This window comes from Scyliorhinus torazame, chromosome 9, assembly GCF_047496885.1.
Source record: "Scyliorhinus torazame isolate Kashiwa2021f chromosome 9, sScyTor2.1, whole genome shotgun sequence".
NCBI classification, from domain to species: Eukaryota; Metazoa; Chordata; class Chondrichthyes; order Carcharhiniformes; family Scyliorhinidae; genus Scyliorhinus; species Scyliorhinus torazame.
The window spans coordinates 149,707,802-149,729,703 of record NC_092715.1 but is presented as its reverse complement, the minus strand read 5'-3'; the positions used below and the strand labels follow the sequence as shown (position 1 = coordinate 149,729,703).

General features: G+C 48.1%; 1 protein-coding gene across 5 annotated transcripts in view; it reads right to left on the bottom strand.

The window, feature by feature from the left end:
- vps13a (vacuolar protein sorting 13 homolog A) overlaps nt 1-21,902 on the bottom strand; it is a 753,359-nt gene that overhangs the window by 645,740 nt on the left and 85,717 nt on the right. For all 5 annotated transcript variants that reach the window (XM_072516625.1, XM_072516626.1, XM_072516627.1 and 2 more), the window contains exons 8-12: nt 16,531-16,590; nt 16,336-16,416; nt 14,740-14,797; nt 6,224-6,351; nt 2,939-3,045 (exon numbers count right to left, since the gene is read on the bottom strand). In XM_072516625.1, the coding sequence (XP_072372726.1) occupies nt 2,939-3,045; nt 6,224-6,351; nt 14,740-14,797; nt 16,336-16,416; nt 16,531-16,590 (434 nt within the window). The remainder of the gene's footprint in view (nt 1-2,938; nt 3,046-6,223; nt 6,352-14,739; nt 14,798-16,335; nt 16,417-16,530; nt 16,591-21,902) is intronic.

Genomic DNA, 21,902 nt, shown 5'->3' with positions numbered 1-21,902 from the left:
TTATTTGGTCAAACCAAGAGTTTGGTTAAAGGATAGAATGTTCATGTGAACTATGACATAATGCTAAGTTTATAATGGGCGCGATCTATTGGCCGCGTTATGCCCGAAAAGCAGTGCGACGCAATGCAACCGGTAGAGGCCAGGAGATCCCCCTTCCGGGTTCTACTCGGCCCACCCCGCCTCGTGAGATCTATCGCAATCTTGCGAGACGTCGCAATATGAATCCTGTCATTGTGGGTGGCATCACTTTTTAGGTCTCAGTCTAATATGCACTCCCACCATCTAACCCCCTTGCCTTGGAGATCTTGTGCGAGCACCGTTCAGTGCTGGTCTCCATAAACTGACACCAGACAGCATGACACTCATGATAGGGCAGCACGGTAGCATTGTGGATAGCACAATTGCTTCACAGCTCCAGGGTCCCAGGTTCGATTCCGGCTTGGGTCACTGTCTGTGCGGAGTCTGCACATCCTCCCCGTGTGTGCGTGGGTTTCCTCCGGGTGCGTGGGTTTCCTCCCACAGTCCAAAGATGTGCAGGTTAGGTGGATTGGCCATGATAAATTGCCCTTAGTGTCCAAAATTGCCCTTAGTGTTGGGTGGGGTTACTGGGTTATGGGGATAGGGTGGAGGTGTTGACCTTGGGTAGGGTGCTCTTTCCAAGAGCCGGTGCAGACTCGATGGGCCGAATGGCCTCCTTCTGCACTGTAAATTCTATGAGAATTCTATGAAATTATCTCCAAGGGGATCGGATGCCCCAGGTGCTTGGATGCTGGGCAGGGTGACAGAGCTGGAAATTTGTAATAAATTAGAATACATTTAAATGTAATTAAACGGCTTTACGCCATATCTTTGGCCAACGTCAGATGCGGGGGAGTCCTGCCGTGATGCCATGCCAGCGAGAATCACTACTGGCTTCCAAATGGAAATCAGTTATGATGGCCACGCCAGAGGCACGGAGGGGAGTACAGCCCCCGGGTTTGGAGGGACATGGCTTCCCTGGCACTGCTAGGTGGGTCATATTAGGAGGGATTCCCATTATGCAAGGGTGACATTCATTAAAAAAGCAGCGGCGGGGAGGGGGTTGGCCCTCTGTGTTCGAGGGTCGAACTTGTCTACTGGGGGCTACGAAAGTCACTTTTCGATTGGGGCACCCCTGTTAAAAAAGGCAGATATCTGTGGAGCCAGGCTCACCGGCTCTATAAGGCCTCTCTCTCCCTGCTAGAGTGACGCCGCGAAACATGTCCCCCTGCTTTCTTTCCCTTCTCCCCAAAAAAGTGTCCGAAGACCTGGAATAAAACCCTGGCGTGCTCCTGGGGAGAAAAACAGTTTTCAGTCAGATCCTGACTCTTCACCATGTTTTGGGAATATTCTGCCCGTGATGTCTGTAATGCTATTAATATGGTATATTGAAAGCAACAGTAATAAAACCCCACTAATTAGAAAATGATTAGAATTGATATGTTAGGGACTTCCCGTGACGGGGATGTGCCGAGAAGTCGCACATCAGGCGGTTCTCCTCCCGCAGATAGCTAACATCGACCATCAGGCGCCTCCTGAACGTGATCGCAATCCCATCCGGGGAGAAAACACCTGAGGTGATCGTCCCCCTGGACGCAGAAAAGGCCTTCGACAGAGTTGAATCGAAGTACCTCATAGAAGTACTGGAGCGGTTTGGGCTAGGAACAGGGTTAACCACCTGAGTCAAACACCTGCACAACTTTCCCACGGCGAGCTTACGGACAAATACCACCAACTCTAAATACTTCCAGCTCCATAGCAGCACCAGGCAGGGACATCTGTTATTCCCTTGGATCAAACCACTGGCGATTACGCACTTAGGGTGGCAAGCAATTGGAAAGAGATCCAGAGAGGAGGCAGAACGCACAGCTCTATGCGGATGACCTGCTCCTCTATATCTCGGACCCGCGATGCAGCATGGAAGGATTTATGGCGCTCGAAAGAGTATGTATCCTTTTTGAGCAAAAGCGAGATCTTCCTGATGAACCCGCAATGGAGAGGGGCAGACGTTTTTTGTTTCATGTTCTAATTTTTGTTCATATTTATATATCTGCTCTGTAAACCAAAACCTCAGTAAAAATATTTATTAAAAAAATAATTGGCATGTTAGCTCCATCAAATGGGATGTCAAGCACTGAAACTGAAAATTGCTCCAGTTAAATACTTCATGTGACTGCAACAAAACATATCATAATTACGTGAAATTTTCTATTTGGTGAATTAGCAGACATTTCTTACAAATTCTTAAAAGCAAAATGTTACTAAGTTATACATTCATTATGTTGTTTTAAATATATGAAAGTAAAAGTGTGATAGGCCAGCTGTGATTTGAAGGATGCATTTTACAAACGCACGTTGTCAGCACACTAAAAAGTGCTGCAATGAGAACTAACCACCATATCCAAATGTCCAATATAAGCTTCTAGCTCACAAAGCACTGTGCAAAGTGAATATGTACAATTTACCCTTAAATATTTTTTGTTCAGAGCCAGAGTCATTATGGCACAAGGAGCCCATTTAAGGAATTAATAAATAGCATGTGACAAAGTCTCAATGCAAGCATGGAATTTTAGTTGTAGTCAGATCGAATTTAAATCTTACTTTTAGAAGAGTGATATCTAACTTTCAAACGGCATATTGCACTTCTCATTCTATTGTAAAACATACATACTTAACATTTTATTACAGGAAAAATATATAAATCATCCAAGGATTATAATGAATCCTTGTTAGCAACTAAAGTTAAATTGCACGGGTGCATTTTTTAAACAATTCTTACTCTACCTTATGTACTTCAGTGAACAACTAAAATAATTCAGTTAACAAAAATAAAATCAAGTTTGCTCCCCAAAAAATCTATTATCATGTCCTTTTAAATAATCAAGTTCAATTCCAAAACAGAATTAATTCAAATATTTACCATTTTGTAGCATTGTTGTGACAGGGTACATTTGGTTTATATTTCCTATACGGCAGATTCCGTGACATCATATCAATAGATCCAAGTAGCTCCATGATGCTGAGAAACTGTTCGGTGAAAAAGAAATAGGGTTCTCTATGAGAACTTCGATAAAATAAATTACTATTGCCAATATGAGCAGAAAAGCAGTTTACATAATTGCACTGTCTTAATGACAGTGATAATCTATTTGAAACCAGGAGATTTAGAGATCAATTATCTACCAGTATCATCACTGGTAAGTTCTGGGCGAAAATCATCCATCACTAGTTGCAACAATATTGGGCCGTGACTCTATCAGCGCAACAGGGCTCTTGTCCACCAGTCAGAGGACTGGTAAGGAACCTTTGTCAGTTCTGGGAGGTGGGGGGGTGGGGGGAATTCAACATCAGCAGCCACTGTCGGGGCTTCCCCACGATTAAGATTCCAAGTGGCTGAAGTCATACCAGAGAAATGCCAATTACAAGTTGGCAGCTTCTCACCAATGCCAGCCCCAGTAGGAGTGGTTGCTGCTGGTAGTAATGCACCCATTAGAATCCCAAGGTTCAGACAAAAGGAGAGTGATAGCGCAAATGGGATGTGAGGCAGAGGTCACTTGAGAGAACAGGGCAGGGGGGGTTCTGAGACAAGGGCATCAAGGTGCTTTCAGCAGCCTTGACTTCTTTATGCCATGTCCCTCAATCAGGCACAGTGCCCAGCTGTATTAAATCAGTCCCTGGGAAATCCCGACATAGAGTTTTCTTGCTAATCAATGAAAACTAATTTAATACCATGATGATTGTTACACCGCATCTTATAGTTAACTATATTTGAATCCTGTTTGTGATACCATGGGGAAAAGTGGCTAAGGGATGACTTGAAAGTGCACTGTTGTTTGGCCTTCATTGACCAACTGTCTTTGATCCAAGGGTTTGTAAGAGACCAAATTGCACATCACTGAATGATACTGCAGAGGAAGAGACCCTGCACATTTTTCCTCTTAGGATAATTACATAATTCTCTTTTGAACACATAATTTTAATCCGCCTCCACCACACTTGTGTGAAGTGAATTTTGGATCCTAACCACTCACTCAAAAAAAGGTTTCCTCATATCACTGTGTCTTCTACTTCTCAATGCCCCCAAAGATGAGAAGTTTCACCCCATCCACTCTGTCAAGACCCCTCATGACTTTGATCACCCTCTAATCAAATCACCTTCAACTTTTTTCAAGCAGAACAGCCCCAGCATCTCTAATCTATCCATGCAACTGAAGTTCCTCATCCCTGGAACCAGGATTCTCATGAATCTTTTTTGTACTCTCCCTAATGCCTTCACATCACAACATATGGTGGCCTGAACTGAAGCTGGACCAGTGTCTTCTTAAAGGTTCATTAAGTCAAGGATCTCGTATGCTTTAACAACAATTTTCTCAACCTGCCCTGCCACTTTCAACTAGCCATGCACATATTCTCTGTCCCTCTGCTCAGAGACCAGTTTTAGAATTGAACCCGAGTTTATATTACCTCTCAGCATTATTCCTAACAAATTGAATTCATAAGCTTGTTATATGCCTTTGGAAGTCCATATACACAAAATCAATCACATTACCTTTTTCAACACTCTTGTTACCTCATCAGAAAATTCAAGCACGTCAGTTAAACATGATTTTCCCTCAATAAATCAATGTTGGCTTTCCTTAATTAATCCACATTTATCTAAGCAACTGTTAATTTTGTCCCAAATTATCTTTTCTAAAAGCATTGCCACCATAGAGGTTAATTTGTAGGCCTGCAGTTGCTGGGCTTATAAATGCCCAGCATTTTTGACAAGAACATAATGGGCTGGATTCTTCGGTCCTCCAGCCACGTGTTTCTCGGTGGAGCGCCGTTCACTGGCAGCGGGATTCTCTGTTCCTGCCATTTGTCAATGGAATTTCCCCTTGAAGCCACCTCGCGTTGCTGGGAAACCCGCGGGCAAGGGTCACTCAGCTCCTGACCCCATTATAGCCTTGGTTCAAACATGGACAAAAGAGCTGAATGCCAGAGGTGAGGTGAGAGTGACTGCCCTTGACATCAAGGTAGCATTTGACAGAGTATGGCATCAAGGAGCCCGAGCTAAACGGTAGATGCAGAAAAATAGGTCCTCACCAGGAGAATTTAGATCAAGGAGGCATCATCTTAAAAATGGGTTATTTACAATTCAGCGTTCAGGAAACGCTGACACAAGAGTATTGATGAACTTACACCCCTAAAATAACGTTCATTTATAAAATAACCTTTAACCTAGCATTACTGAAATTTTCAAGTAAACATTCATAGTTCTTAAACTAGGTAGGCTTGGGATATGAAGCAAAGGCGAGTAAACATAACTGAGATACAAATCAGTCCGGATATATTGGTAAAACAGAGTTGAGGAACTGAATGATCAGCTTCTGTTCCCATAATGTATCATTTAACAAACTAGAATCGCGTCTGATATGATATCAAGGGCTAGAATTACCGGCTGTTCACAATGGAGGGAAATTCCGGTCCCACACCAGTGCATGGGTTTCCTGGCGACCGGTGACTGTCACCAGGTCCCGTTGATATCGACGGGGTCGGTAGATCCCACTGGCGGGCTGCCTCCGCTGCCAAAAAACAGGCAGTGGGGTGATAGGCAAATCCTGCCCCAAGTATCATTCAGAAGGTGAAACACAGGCATACCTGGTCTGGCCTAGTACTCCCCACCCCGCCCCCCACACCTCCTCCCACCCCGCCCCCCCCACACCTCCTCCCCACCCCCCCCTCGCACCTCCTCCCCACTCCCCCTTGCACCTCCTCCCCATGCCTCCTGAACCTCCTTGACTGCAGCCCCCCCCTCCCCACCCACACAAAATCCATTGATCATGCTTTCATAGAGCAACTCTCCGACTATTTCAAATAGTCCTCAGCTATACTTGTGGAATACAGAAGTCCTTTACGAACCTTATCAAAAGAAACTTCAATAAAGTAGACATCACAATTTTTATGTAATTATAAATAAAAATTAAAATATTTGAGAACCATTCTGGGAAGCATTGCATGTCTTTCTTTTTGAAACAGCCCAAATACTGCAGCTGAGAGGAATGAGAAAGGCATGACCATATTTGGAGTGGCTTTCCTGCATTATCCTGCACTCCTAAAACACAACTACTGAAGTAATTAAGCTGTTACAATGTGACACAGAAAACAAATTAAACAACTGTAGCTGGTTATGGCAAGTAAACAATTAACCCACAACTATTACCTGAGGTCTTTTCAGTTCGATGGCTATGTCTTGTAGATTTACTTCCAAGTTAATTTTTGGTGAAGCAAAGTCAACTTCTGCCCGTGGATTCATTTCAAGTTTAGCTTTGGCAGATAATGGCTGAAAAACTTGTTTTTAAAGAAGTTGTAAGATACATTTGTTAAATTGTTGCATAGAAAATTAGTTTTTCAAATTAAGTCAGTATCCACATGCCAAAAGAAAATGCAAAACGTTTCTGCAGTTAAATAGCTTTCCTCATTTTATGAAAGAGATTCATCCTCACAGGATGACCAGTGGGAGATATTACCCCTTAAAAGAAAACTGGCACCTAGGTAGGTAATCATCTCCCAGTTCACTGTATCACGGGCCAACATTTTTCAGACATTTTTGCTGGTAATATCGTGGGGGGGGGGGGGGGCCTTTTCAATGCACCATATGCATGCGTAAATCTTTTTCAAACTTCCCTCTCAAACAAGGCTCAACTCACCCAATATTTGTCTTGATAACTGTAGGTCTGCGGAGTAAACTTGGTGTCACTCTCAGCACCCTGCTGTGTACACCAGCCCACTATGGTGCACATGTGGCAGCCACACTCTGTTGTTGCATCTTAACTCGCAGAAAACGCAACTAACAAGTACCTATTATTTTGAGGAACCCTGGAAAGTCTCCACGGACCCCGGTTTGCGAACCTGTCTACTCAATAGTCCTCATAATTTAACTTTTGGAGCCTCCGTATCATTCTGATGAATTGGTGCTACATCTCCAAGGCCAATATATTTTTCCTGAGATTATGGGCGGGATTCTCGGAGCTTGGGGCAGGGCCGGAGAATCCCCGCAACCGGCGTGACTTGCGCCACGCCACCCCAATCGGCGCTATTGGCGCTGGCGCGGTGCCTGTCGGGGGCCGCTCTATGCGGCCCCCCCCGCCAATTTTCGGCCCAGGATGGGCCGAGCGGCTGTCATAAAAAACCCGGGTCCCGCCGGCGCCGTTCACACCTGCTCTCAGCCGGCGGGAACTCGGTGTGGAAGGGTCCAGGGGCGGCCTGGGGGGGGTTGGCCTTTGAAGTGGCCTGGCTCACGATCGGGGCCCACCAGTTGGCAGGCCGGCCTCTCTGGCTGGGGGCCTCCTTTCTTCTGCACCAGCCCCTGCAGCCCTGCGCAATGTTGCGTCCGGGCCGGCGCGGAGAAGGGAGACACCGCACATGTGCGGAAATCGCGCTGTGCCACTGTGCATGCACGGGTTGGCGCCGGCCCCACTGCGCATGCACGGATCCCGCCGCGCCCATTTCACGACAGGATCAGCAGCTGGAGCGGCGTGGACCTCTCCAGTGCCGTGCTGGCCCCCTATAGGGGCCAGAATTGTTGATCCTGAGGCCGTGTTGACGCCGTCGAGAAACGCGACGGCGTTTCCGATGGCGTCAACACTTAGCCTCAGGATCACAGGATCCCGCCCACAATGTGCAGATGGAGGCTGATCTGATCAAATTTCTCAGAATCAGAATTAAACCAATGAGGAGTTCAACTGCATATTATATTAGTCCAACTTTTACAAAAACACAGCATTTTGTTTTTTTAAATTTAGTGGTTTAAGTTATTTTTTGCACAGAACAAAGATGGTTGGAAAGATATCTGGAACAAACCACCATTGACATCTTTAAGCATTATATTTAAGTAACCATTAAATGGACAATCAATAAACAGTGAGCTTTTATAGAACCTGTCCAACAAATAGTGGACCAATGTTACTGATCCCCATTCATTTTTCTCTAATATTTATGAAGACCTCTACTGTAGCAGTTCTAAAATTGGAGTGGCACATGTGGCAGCCAAACTTTACTGCTGCTTCCTCTCTCGCAACAATCCCACTTCCACTACTACACAATTATTTTGCAGACTCCAGATAAGTTTCTTTCGATGGCAAGGAGGTCATGGACCCCTTTTGATTCTGTATTTATATATGAGCTCTATAAGTGCAAGTTATTCTTTATTTAAATCATTCTTACCTGCATCTTAAGACAGATGTTCCTTTTTGCTTTTTTCTCCCTTTTACCTGCCCTTTCCCTGCTTTGTGTACTTGCTGAAAACTTGTGACAACAGTATAATTTCCCAAACGTAAACTGCTCATTCTTTCTCTTTCCATTAATGTTGGTGATGCACAATCAATTACTCGTGAGACAAGGAGAGTCATACTAATCGGCTTTAATCAGCTAGAACTGTACCCAGCAGCTTGATACAGAAAGTGAAGGCTGCTGGGATGGCATTGGTTCTTATACCCCGTCTCTCAGGGCGGAGCTATGTGCGTTAGCCAATGGTAGACTCCTAGGTCTAGCCAATGGGCATCCACCTCTCAGGTACTGCAATACCTGGTATTACCACATTCACCCCCTGCTAAAAAAAGTACCCAGCGGGGTGATGGCCAGTGTTACTGACGCCTTTTGCATGGTAGGACCAGGTATTGCAGGTACCATGATGTTGAGGGTAACAGAGAAAGTTTTTATTGTTTTATGGTGCAGCAATCAGACGATCGGGTGGCCTGGTCGTCCTTCTGGAGCGTCTGGGCTTCGGCGATGATCCTGGTGTAGGCCCCCGCGGTTGTGGCTCCGGGAACGTGGTGTCTTCCTCCCTGGCAGCTTCGTCACCCCTAGGCGGCGCTGTTGGGGCGAAAAGTGGGCAGGGGGAGGGGCGCCTATAGGGGGCGTTGGTGCCTGTTCGGCGCTGAGTAGGGGCGGCAGCAGTACTGACCCTCCCGTCAGGTGCTGCGGGGAGGGTGGGGGTGGGGGCAATGGTGCGGGTGCGCGTGGGGCTCCGGCGGGCGCCAGGTCCAGAAGGGAGACCGTGTCTTGCTGGCCGTCGGAGAATGCTACGTAGGCGTACTGTGGGTTGGCATGCAGCAGGTGGACCCTCTCGACCAATGGGTCAGACTTGTGCGCCCTCACATGTTTCGCATCAGGATGGGTCCGGTTGTCGCTAGCCAGGTTGGGAGTGAGGTCCCGGAGGAGGACTTCCTGGGGAAGAAAAGGAGACGTTCGTGAGGTGTCTGGTTTGTGGTAGTACAGAGCAGCGACCGAATGGAGTAAAGGGCCACTGGGAGGATCTCTTGCCAGCGGGAGACTGGGAGATTCCTGGACTGAAGGGCCAGCAGGACGGTCTTCCAGACCGTTCCGTTCTCCCTCTCTAACTGCCCGTTTCCCCTGGGGTTGTAACTGGTCGTCCTGCTGGAGGCGATGCCTTTGCTAAGCAGGAATTGACGCAGTTCGGCGCTCATGAAGGAAGTCCCCCTATCACTATGTATGTAAGCGGGGAAACCGAACAGTGTAAAAATACCCTGGAGGGCCTTGATGACGGTGGTCGTGGTCATGGCCGGGCAGAAGATGGCGAATGGGAACCGGGAGTATTCGTCAATCACGTTCAGGAAATACGTGTTGCGGTTGGTGGAGGGGAGGGGGCCCTTGAAGTCCATGCTGAGGCTTTCAAAGGGACGGGAAGCCTTTATCAGATGCGCTCTCTCTGGCCGGTAGAAGTGCGGTTTGCACTCCGCGCAGATACGGCAGTCCCTGGTGACTGACCTGACCTCCTCGATGGAGTAGGGCAGGTTGCGGGTCTTAACGAAATGGAAGAAACGAGTGACCCCCGGGTGGCAGAGGTCCTCGTGGAGGGCTCGGAGGCGGTCCACTTGCGCAGTGGCGCAAGTGCCACGGGACAGGGCATCAGGAGGCTCGTTCAGCTTCCCGGGACGGTACACGATCTCGTAGTTGTAGGTGGAGAGTTCTATCCTCCACCGCAAGATCTTGTCGTTCTTAATCTTGCCCCGCTGTGCATTGTCGAACATGAAGGCCACCGACCGTTGGTCCGTGAGGAGAGCGAATCTCCTGCCGGCCAGGTAATGCCTCCAGTGTTGCACAGCTTCTACTATGGCCTGGGCCTCCTTTTCGACCGAGGAGTGGCGAATTTCGGAAGCATGGAGAGAGTGGGAGAAGAAAGCCACAGGTCTGCCCGCTTGGTTGAGGGTGGCCGCCAGAGCTACGTCGGACGCATCGCTCTCGACCTGGAAGGGGAGGGACTCGTCGATGGCGCGCATCGTGGCTTTTGCAATGTCCGCTTTGATGCGGCAGAAGACCTGGCGGGCCTGCGTCGACAGGGGGAAGGTTGTGGACTGGATCAGGGGTCGAGCCTTGTCTCCGTAATTATGGAACCCATTATGCATAATAGCTAAAGAAGCCGAGGCAACGCTTTCGGGCCTTGGGGCAGTGAGGGAGGGGGAACTCCACGAGGGGGCGCATGCGTTCAGGGTCGGGGCCTATGACTCCATTTCGCACTACGTAGCCTAGGATGGCTAGACGGTCGGTGCTAAACACGCATTTCTCCTTATTGTAGGTCAGATTAAGGAGGTTCGCGGTCTGGAGAAATTTTCGGAGGTTGGTGTCGTGGTCCTGCTGGTCATGACCGCAGATGGTGACGTTATCAAGATACGGGAACGTTGCGCGTAAGCCGTACCGGTCAACCATTCGGTCCATCTCACACTGGAAGACCGAGACCCTGTTCGTGACACCGAAGGGAACCCTTAAAAAGTGATAGCGCCGCCCATCTGCTTCGAAGGCAGTGTACTGGCGGTCCCCATGACGGAGGGGCAGCTGGTGGTAGGCAGTCTTGAGATCCACCGTGGAGAAGACCTTGTATTGCGCAATCCTGTTCACCAGGTCGGCTATACGGGGGAGAGGGTACGCGTCCAGCTGCGTAAACAGGTTGATGGTCTGGCTATAGTCGATGACCATCCTATGTTTCTCCCCGGTCTTTACCACCACTACTTGACCCCTCCAGGGGCTGTTGCTTGCTTCGATGACGCCTTCCTTCAGCAGCCTTTGGACCTCGGACCTGATGAAGGTCCGGTCCTGGGGACTGCACCGTCTGCTCCTGGTGGCGACGGGTTTGCAATCTGGGGTGAGGTTCGCAAACAGGGAAGGCGGGTCGACCTTAAGGGTCGCGAGACCGCAGACAGTAAGGGGGGGGTATAGGGCCGCCAAATTTAAAGGTCAGGCTTTGTAGGTGGCACTGGAAATCCAGCCCAAGAAGGGTGGCTGCGCAGAGGTGCGGCAGAACGTACAGGCGGAAATTGCGGAATTCGCTGCCTTGGACAGTGAGGTTCGCTAGGCAGTACCCCTTTATCTCCACTGCATGTGACCCGGAGGCCAGGGAGATCCGTTGGTTTATGGGATGGGTGACAAGGGAACAGCACCTGACCGTGTCGGGGTGGACAAAGCTTTCCGTGCCCCAGAGTCGATCAGGCACGACGTCACGTGGCCGTTGATAGCGATCGTTGTGGTGGCTTTCGCTAGCGTCCGGGGCCGACTCTGATCCAGGGTCACGGAGGCCAGCTGCAGCAAGGGGAAGGTCTGGTCAGACAGCGTGGAGTCGGCAGTGCTGGGGGCCTGAGGCCGGTTCCGGATAACGGAGGCCAGCTGTAGCAAGGAGTAGTTCTGGTCAGGCAGCGTGGAGTCGGCGGTGCTGGGGGCTTGAGGCCGGTTCAGGGTAATGGAGGCCAGCTGTACCAAGGGGGAGTTCTGGGGCCCCATCCAAGATGGCATCAGCCACGGGTCGCATATGGAGTCCGGGGATACAGAAGATGGCGTCGGCGAGGGACAAAATGGCAGCGCCCACCCATCCAGCGTGGTGGTCGGGGGGGGGGCAAAATGGCCGCGTCCGTGGGTCGCACGTTGCCTATGGGAAGGAGGGCGGCAGTGGGCCTTGGACGGCCGGGACCTTGAACAAAGGCTGATGATAGTCGCTGGCGACCGCTACCACAGCACGGGCCTGGCAGACCGCGACATAGTGGCCTTTCTTGCCGCACCCTTTGCAGGTGACTGTGCGGGCCGGGCAGCGCGCGCGGGGATGATTCGCTTGGCCACAGAAGCAGCGTTGGCCGGCGGTGAAAACGGGCCATCTAGCGGCGCTGGCCTGCGGGGTTAGCGGGAAAGTCTGGGGGGCTGCCGCGACGGGGTGCCACGCAGCCCAGGGAGGTGCCGTCCGCCCGTGAGCAAAAGCCAGTGCAATTTTTTGTACGCAACGTCCATAGACCCTGCCAGGGCCCGTGCCTCAGTGAGGCCCAGTGTGTCCATTTCAAGGAGCCTTCTGCGGATGTCGGGAAAAGACATACCTGCCACGAAAGCGTCCCGAATTAAACGTTCCATGTGCTCATTCCACTTGACTGGTGGGCAGCCGCAGTTCCGGCCCAGCACTAGTAGAGCCCAATAGACGTCCTCCAGTGTTTCTTCAGGGCTCTGCCTTCTCGTTGCCAACAGGTGACGGGCGTAGACCTGGTTCAGAGGACGGATGTAATGTCCTTCTAGCAGCGTGATAGCTGCAGCATAATTCTCCGCCTCCTCGATCAGAGGGTAGATTGCAGGGTTGACTCGGGAGCGTAGAAGGTGCATCTTCTGCCTTTCCGTGGGGGTGTCGGTGGCTGTGTCGATGAAGCTCTTAAAACATGTCAGCCAGTGCTTAAAAATAGCAGCGGAGTTGTCTGCGTGGGGACTGAGCTGAAGGCACTCCGGCTTGATGCGGAGGTCCATCCTTTCAGAAGTAATAGCTGATTAAATTGATGCACAATCAATTACTCATGAGACAAGGAGAGTCATACTAATCGGCTTTAATCAGCTAGAACTGTACCCAGCAGCTTTGATACAGAAAGTGAAGGCTGCTGGGACAGCATTGGTTCTTATACCCCGCCTCTCAGGGCGGAGCTATGTGCATTAGCCAATGGTAGACTCCTAGGTCTAGCCATTGGGCATCCACCTCTCAGGTACTGCAATACCTGTTATTATCACAGTTGGCAAACCTAAATAGTTTCAGCATTTTTTATTTGCGTTTTGGATTTCCAATTTCTGCAATATTTTGCCTCATAAAGTGCTTTGAATGAAGGAATAGAATTGCCTATCCAAGTTTGCAGACAACATTAAGTTAAGAGACTGCGAAAGTTGCATAAATAGAAGCAGAAGGGACATAGACACGGGAAGTGAATGGCCAAACTATGGCAGGTGATAGTTCAATGCAGGCAAGCGAGAGATCAACTACTTTGGATTCAATTGGAATTTATGTTTACTGATGCATCCTTGTACAAAAATCACTCAGTGTCTGCGTGGGTTTCCTCCGGCTTCCTCCCACAGTCCAAAGATGTGTAGGTTAGGTGGATTGGTCAAGCTAAATTGCCTCTCAGTGTCCAAATTACGATAGGATAGAATGGAGGCCTGGGCCTGGGTTGGGTGCTCCTACGGAAGGTCGGTGCAGACTCAATGAGCCAAATGGCCTCCTTGTGCAGTGTAGGGATTCTATGTTTCAGTTAGACTGAGCCCTGGTCAGGTCCGACTTGAACATTCAACCACGAGGACTGAACCTGAGGGAGGATTAATCGGCTATTAAAGGTCTAAGGGACATAATACCTAATCCGGTTATATATTCCTATGTCATGACCTGACAGTTGAGAGGAGCATTTCCTGCTGGAACAACATTAAACATGCATATTAAAAAATTGTAGGGGAAATCAATTGGATTAGGATTGTTTTCAGGCTTGGGAGCTCAATGGCCTTGCTAAAGCCCGATTGATCCTTCCTGGGACATTTGTTCCAGCCATATTCAGGTGCAGTTTGTTCTATTAATGCAGCTTTCTTTCCCAGTACTGGTGTTAGTGTCCCATGAAATGAAAATCATCCTTGGGCACCACATATTTACCTTTTCAATCCATTGTCCCCGTCCTAAATTACTCATTGATCAGATAATAATTCTGAAATTACTACCAAAGAAACTTCCTTTCTCACTTCAGTTCCCAAGACCATTGGCAGGAAGTTCTTGTTTCTGCGACTACCATGGGTCACAACCACTGGTTCATTATACGAAATGCTGGCAGCGGCTTTGGCAACTTTTCAGAAAGAATCTGTGATGTGGAGATGCTGGCGTTGGACTGGGGTGAGCACAGTACGAAGTCTTACAACACCAGGTTAAAGTCCAACAGGTTTGTTTCGATGTCACCAGCTTTCGGAGCGCTGCTCCTTCCTCAGGTGAATGAAGAGGTATGTTCCAGAAACACATATATAGACAGATTCAAAGATGCCAAATAATGCTTGGAATGCGACCATGAGCAGGTGATTAAATCTGTGAAATCTGTGAGCGATGTTTTCCAAATTTAATCGATACGCTTTCCGTGCTTTTATCTAAAAGCTGGCTGGTTTAGCACAGTGGGCTAAACAGCTGGCTTGTAAAGCAGAACAAGGCCAGCAGCGTGAGTTCTATTCCCGTACCAGCCTCCCCGAACAGGCGCCGGAATGTGGCGACTAGGGGCTTTTCACAGTAACTTCATTTGAAGCCTACTTGTGACAATAAGTGATTTTCATTTAATTTCATATTTGAAGAAACTGGATACCTTTGGAAGTTACAGTACAACTTGTATAAGAATACCTTTTGTGAAGTGCTTTGGAATATTTAACTATGTTAAAAGCATTACACAGGTGCAAGAGTGTTCAACTCACCGAACTGATAAGTCTCTGGAATAAAGTTGCTTGTTGAAACTCCAATTTTTAAGTCTTTCTGAAAAGATAAAGTTACACAGCAATATCCAGCAACAGCATTTGTTCAGGCTTGTTATCAACATAAAATATATTTAAAAGTTTCGGAGGTTGGGTTAGAAAACTATCCTTTCAACAGTATACGTGTCAAATAAATGTCTTTACTGAAATATTTTCACTTTATTTGATTAGTCGGAATTTAGTTTCCACTGATCATCTACTTCCAACGGCACTTGCCCCACATCTCTTGCTGTTATTTGTATCTAGAAATCTATTCATTTCTGTATCGGACAAATTGTACTCCGAAGCCACAAGAAGTATCCCAATATAAAGGAAAGTGTTAGAACATCCCAGCTAATTCAAAATCTAGGAAGCAAGAAAATTATTCATTGAATCTATGGAAGTGACCCAAGTCAGCATTGCATAAAAGTTGTGCAAGTTTGACATGAAAGATGATTCAAATGCAGCTAACATGATGCTTTCTCATATGAAAAATCTTATGAGACAGGATTAAAGTTACTGAGTCTGTATTCTCCAGAGTTTCAAAGAATGAGAGGTGATCTCATTGCAATGTTAAATTCTTACAGGCGTGACAGGGTAGATATAGATTGGATGTTTACCATGGTTGGAACTAAGGGACCCTTTTTCAGAATAAGGGCAGGCTATTTAAGGCTGAGATGAGAAGAAATTTCTTCACTCGGAAGGTGGCAAATCTTCGGAATTCTCTACCTCAAGAGGGCTGTGGAAGCTCAATCATTGAGCAAGTTAGAGACAGAAATCAATAGATTTCTAGATCCAAATGACACTGAGAGATCTGGGGATAGCACAGGAAAGTGGCTTTGAGGCAAATATTCAGTCATGATCTTATTTAACGGCAGAGCAGGCTCGATGGACTGGGTGACTCACTCCTGCTCCTACGTTTGTTCCTTTCCACATTAGGACAGAAATAATTAGAGGGCATATACTGTCCATTCTTACTAGAATGGGTATCAGGGATGTAGGACTTCAGTTACAGCAGAAAGGTTAGGGAGAAATTCAATAGAGGTGTTCAAACTTATGAATGGTTTTGATGAATAACTATGGTGAAATTGTTCCCTGTGGCAAAAGAGCTGTTAACCAGAGGACACATATTAAAGGAAATTGGTAAAAGAACCAGAGATGACATGAGCAGCTTGTATTTCCCTAAATGTATCAAGTTCTTACGATCTGAAATGCTCTGCCTGAAAAGGTGACAGAAGCAGATTCAAAAGCTACGAAAAGGGAATTAGTGTGATTGGGAAAGAAAACAGACATTAGATTTCTCTTCCCAAAGCTGGCACAGGCACAATGGGCCATATAGTCATTTTCTGTGCTGTATCAACCTCCGATATTAAAAAATCACAGGCGCCACTCAAAATTGCATGAGCCATTCATGGTATCTTGTCTATTAAAATTAATAGAGGTGATGTTATGGAACTGCTCACACAATCTGGGTACAGGGTGAAAACAGGGAGAGAGGGAGGGAGGGAGGAGAAGGAGACAGAAGTCTGCAGCAGGTGCATGGAATCAGAATAAACTTACCAAAGCCTCAACCTGACGGCTTTTAGAATACATTTTGGTGTTGACATTCCAATATGCACAGAGGTAGTCTAATCGAACAAGCTAAAAGGTAATATAAATACATGCAAGCAATTAGTTTAGAAATATCACATACAAATATCACATACTAAAATCAAATTATTTGGCATGTGTGTAACGGACTATAACTAGTTTTACCTTATTGAAGACATGTTCACATTGATCATGCAAGCATGGATTCCATCTCTCGTCTGTAGTCTATGATTTAAACAATAAAATAGCATAATAAATCTCTGCACAATTAATGTCAAACTTCTGTTTTGCATTTATTCAAAAGTACATGTTCAAAGAGACTAAATTATCTTACCAGTTTCATAATATTAAAATCAAAACTTAGCACAAAGTAATTGAGTAAGTGCTGCAAGCATTAGAGAAAAGCAACTTCGCAAAGAAGACCTAAATTAATACATATAGATCTCATCAATAAATTATGTTCATGCAATTCTGGTCTATTTTACTTCCTTTTGTTAGGTTTGTCACTTTTATCTTCATTATAAATTAGCATGTGTATGTCCATTATTTTGCAGCAAGCTTATCACACTGTAATTACACATACTAGCTACTGCACAGCTGGAAGCCAAACTTCTGGGGCTGGATTCTCCAATTCTGGGGCTATGTCCCCAAGCCGACGCCAGGAAAACTGGCGCAAAACGGCCACCGATTCCACGTTTTGCTGGGGGCTAGCAGGTTGGCAGCGTAGAGCACCCGGCTCTAGCTGCCGGTATGCCCCGGAGAATTGCTGGGTCCACGCCGTGCTTCATGGCGGAGGCCACTCGCGGACCCAGCCCGCAAAATAGTCCCCCCTCTTTGGCTCGCGCACCCTGGGCCAGCCCCCACAGTGCCCCCAGCCCAGAATAATATCCCCCCTGCCAGAGGATTGGCCCTCCCCCGACTGTGGCGACGCTGGACTGAGTCCGCAGCTGCCACGCCGAGTTCTCAACGGGTAAAACCACACATGTCCCACGCCGTCGGGAATCCAGTCGAGTGCGCCGCTTTGGTGGAGGTGGGGCGTCGCGAAAGCGCTGCTGCCCCCGATTTCGTCAGGAATTTGGATTCTCTGGCCGTTCGCTGAACGCGATTTCGGTGTCGCCGACTGGAGAATCCAGCCCCTGATCTATTCTTCCAGCTCTGATTTTGCTTTATATTCAGAAGTAGAAGGTAGTTAAATCTCATCACTCCCAACCCCCATCCAAGTGAACACATAACTAAAATAAAAGCTCTGGCTTCTTCTCCACCCACACTTCTCTATAATAATAATAATAATAATTTTTATTATTGTCACACGTAAGCTTACATTAACACTATAATTGAGTTACTGTGAAAATCCCCTAGTTGCCGTACTCAGGCGACTGTTCGGGTCACTGAGGGAGAATTCAGAATGTCCAAATTACCTAATCAGCACGTCTTTCGGGACTTGTGGGAGGAAATTGGAGAACCCGGAGGAAACCCACGCAGACAAGGGGAGAACATGCAGATTCCGCACAGACAGTGACCCAAGCCGGGCATTGAACCTGGGACCCTGGCGCTGTGAAGCAATAGTGCTAAAACTGTGCTACCCAATGTTGCTGATCCTTGCCTCTGCTCCACAGACAGTTTCTACAACCTTATTTACCAACTTCAAAGTATAGCTTGACTTGCTAGCTTTTCTGTTGTCAGGAAACAGAATGTAATCTATGTGTGCATTTGTGAGTATTAGAAACAATGTATAGCTCTAAGTAAGTTTAATTTTGTATTTCTGTATAAGAATTAAAACTTTATTTAACTTCCCGTTAAGCAAAATATGCCAGCACGTCGATGGATTTTCGTCACTTTAATACTGTGCTTGCATTATAAAGGGTTTGTGACATGAAAGAAAACAGGGTTTAATGGACAACTAGGTTCTTGCCCAGCAACCAGGGGCCACCTTAGGTTAGAACGAATATCTGAGCTTAGTTTTAAGTTGGACTCAGCAGAAGCTGGACAGGCCATGAATGCTGCAGGGAGAAGACGTCACAGAGGTAGAAAAGAAAGTCCAGAAACTAGGGAGCTGGGACAAAAAAAATGCCTCAGGAAGACAGTGAAGTTAAAGGAGCCAAGAACAAGAAGTTGAACAAGGTCGGTGAAGTTGAAGTCAAAAATAGAGAAAGAGGTCAGGTTTGAAGAGACAGTTGCGAGAACCGGATTTAAAGTTAGAAGCCAGACATCCAATGCAAATCAAAAGTTTGGTGACTTCTTAATACTGCCTGTGAAGCAGTATGTTCTGTTGAAATGGCTAGGTACCTGAATGGGAGCTTGAATGCACATGGCAATCCAAGGTAGAGGAATACTGAAGGAGAGGAAGTGGATCTTTGGTAAAGGCATCCAAAAGAAAGTGCTGTTTGCGTGGTGATGGGTGGGTTGGGGGAAGAGAGGGAGAGAAATCCACAGCAGTTGCACCATCCCATGGACCACACCCACTGTTACTGCCAACTCAGAGCCCGCGCGTACCCAGTAGTGAGGCAGGTAAGAATCACGGAGGGGTTGCAGGCACTTGGCGCACACATTGTGCGGCCTCCTATGCCTGCCTGGGCTTCATAGCCTGACGTCCTGGCCCTCCCTGTCCTGGCCCTCCTCGAGATGCTCCTCATCGGAAGAGGCCTGGCTTTCATCCTCATCCTCCAGCACGTTGCCCCTCTGCTGCGCGATGTTTTGGAGGACGCAGCAGGCCACCATGATGTGGGAGACTCTCCTATCGCTATACTGGAGTGCCCTTCCAGAGCGGTCCAGGCACCTGAACTGCATTTTCAGGACGCCAATGCACCAGGGCCCAGGTCGCAGCATGGCCATCGTTGTAGCGCGTCTCCGCGTTGGTCTGTGACCTCCGGATAGGCATCATCAGCCACAAACACGACGAATAACCCCCCATCGCCCAAGAGCCAACCCCTCACCCAGGGATGCGCCTCGAAGTTGTAGGAAACCGCCGAGTGTGCCAGGCTAACGGCGACATGCATGCTGCCTGGGTATCATGCACAGACGTGCACGATGGTCACACACCAGCTGCACGCTCAGCAGTGGTATCCCTTTCGGTTTGTGAAGGCGACCCCCTCATGCACCTGTACTCATAGGAGAAATCTGTCCCGTCAATCATCCCCTGGACGTGGGGCATCCTGGCGACGAGGGCAAACCCCGCCATCTTGGCATCCTGATGGGTTCAGTCCACATTTAAGTCGATATATTGTGCCGACCGGGCACACAGGGAGGTGTCCTCCCCCATACACCTGCGGTTCTAGGTGCAATGATCCGGCAGATATGCCTTACTGTCCCCCTGCTCAGCTGGAGTCTTCCTCAACACCTCCGGTCCAGCAAGTCCTCGGATGCCGGTACACACGGGGCCTTACGAGGCACCTCCTTCCCATCTCCTCCATAGCCTGTCGGGTGGCCGGCTCTCCATCCTCACAGGCAGGCCCCTCATCTTCCTCTGGGGCAAGCTCCGTTGCTGCAAGACTGTCCCCGAGCAGCTACTCCTCATACAGACTCAGTGCATCCCACAGGGCTGCGCAATGCAGATGCCAATTATTTCTCTTTGGATTCCGAAATCCATTGTTTGCAGGGAGTGAAGGCAGACATGTTAGCATGGCGCACCCACCCCATGCCTAACGAGGCCCAATGGGCTACACAGTGGTCCTGGCCTGCACTGCAGCCCGTGCCTCCACTCCACTCCACTCCACCCCCCTCCCCCCCCCCAGGCCATTCCCCCTGGCACTCTGCCCTCCGCACCACATCCTGGCCCCGTCGGTGCCCGGCACCGCAAGGGCCTTTGGCCGCAGCACCCGTCCCTGCTGGCAGGGGTATCAGTGGCTATCACTACCCACCCCAGCGGTATGCTCTGCAGCCCCTGCCCGGCACCCTCCTGTGGAAAGGGGGGAGGGGGGCACACATACAGTAGGTGTCATTCTGCATAACCAGGCAACATGGGCAGGGTGCGCAGCAAGATGCCTACCTTGGTCACACCCCACACCCCCGCCAGCCATGCCAGCAGCGGAGTATTGCTAGAGCCCCGGAGAATACCAGGATTGGCCCGCTAATAATGTCAATGCCGTTTACTGGACATGAGGCGTAGGAATGCATTCACGCTATGTCATTACCCAGGATAAACTGTACCCCTGAAATAGGTCATTTCTTGATTACGCGACCCACCACTTCACTTTTCACCCAACTCTCTTAACCTTATCGTACATATTGGGAAAAAAAATTATTCATTTACGGGATGTGGTTAGGTCAGCATTTATTCCCCATCATTAGTTGCCCTTCAGAAGATGGTAGAGAGTTGCCTTCTTGAACCACTGTAGTCCGTGAGTTGTAGGTACATCCACAGTGCTGTTAGGGAGGGATTTCCATGATGTTGCCCCATCGAGGCAGCATGGTGGCACAGTGGTTAGCACTGTTACCTCACAGCTCCAGGGACCTAGGTTCAATTCCGGCCTCGGGTGACTGTCTGTGTGGAGTTTGCACTTTCTCCCTGTGCCTGCATGGGATTCTTCCGGGTGCTCTGGTTTCCTCCCACAGTCCAAAGATGTGCAGATTAGGTGGATTGGCAAAATTGCTCCTCAGTGTCCAAAAGATTAGGTAGGGTTACTGGGTTATGGAGATAGGGTAGAGGGCCTAAGTAGGTGCTTTTTCCCAAGGGACAGTGCAGACTCGATGGGCCAAATGGCCTCCGTCTGCACTGTAGCGATTCTATGAATTCCATGACAGTGAAGGAACGGCGATATATTTCCAAATCAGGGTGTTGAGTGACTTGGAAGGGAACCTCCAGGTGGTGGGGTTCCCAGGAGTCTGCTGCTCTTGCCCTTCTGGACAGTAGTGTTTGTGGGTTTGGAAAGTGCTGTCTAAGGAACCTTGGTGAGTTACTGCAGTCACTTGTAGATGGCACACCTCATCAGTAATTCCATATATTGCCACCTTTTCTGGTAATTCTCCTTCTGAACTACGTATCTCCTCATCTCTTATCATTAAGACTGACTTGCCCGCAAGATCTTAATTTCCTTAGCTAATATATCTTGTGTGTAAAAGTAACCTAACCTCACAAATAAAATCTTTAAAAGATCTGACACAGCCTCTGAACAGGTTGTACAATCTTTTGCACCTCTTCAGCTGTAATCAGGGTTTCTTTTACCACTTCCAACAAATCCCACCGGCATATCTTGTTTTAAAACAGTCTGTATTCCCAGTGCTTTTCTTAAGCCATCAACACTTGCGATTTTGTATGTCCAATTTCTTACAATGAAAACATTAAGTTTTCTTACCTCTCTTCCACCCTCAAAAGTTGACATACTGCCTATATGTATTTGAACCCAGGGTTTTAGTAACACTACTACAATAAAATATAAAATATGTAATAATTTCCTACATCGGTCAAAAAGGTGACTGTAGTGATATGCCTGTGAATAATATTGTGTACACTCAGCAATGCGACTTCCAACCACCAGATGGTATCAGGCAGTCATGTGACATCCGGCTCTTGCCTGAAGGTTGTAAGGCATACACCAGGA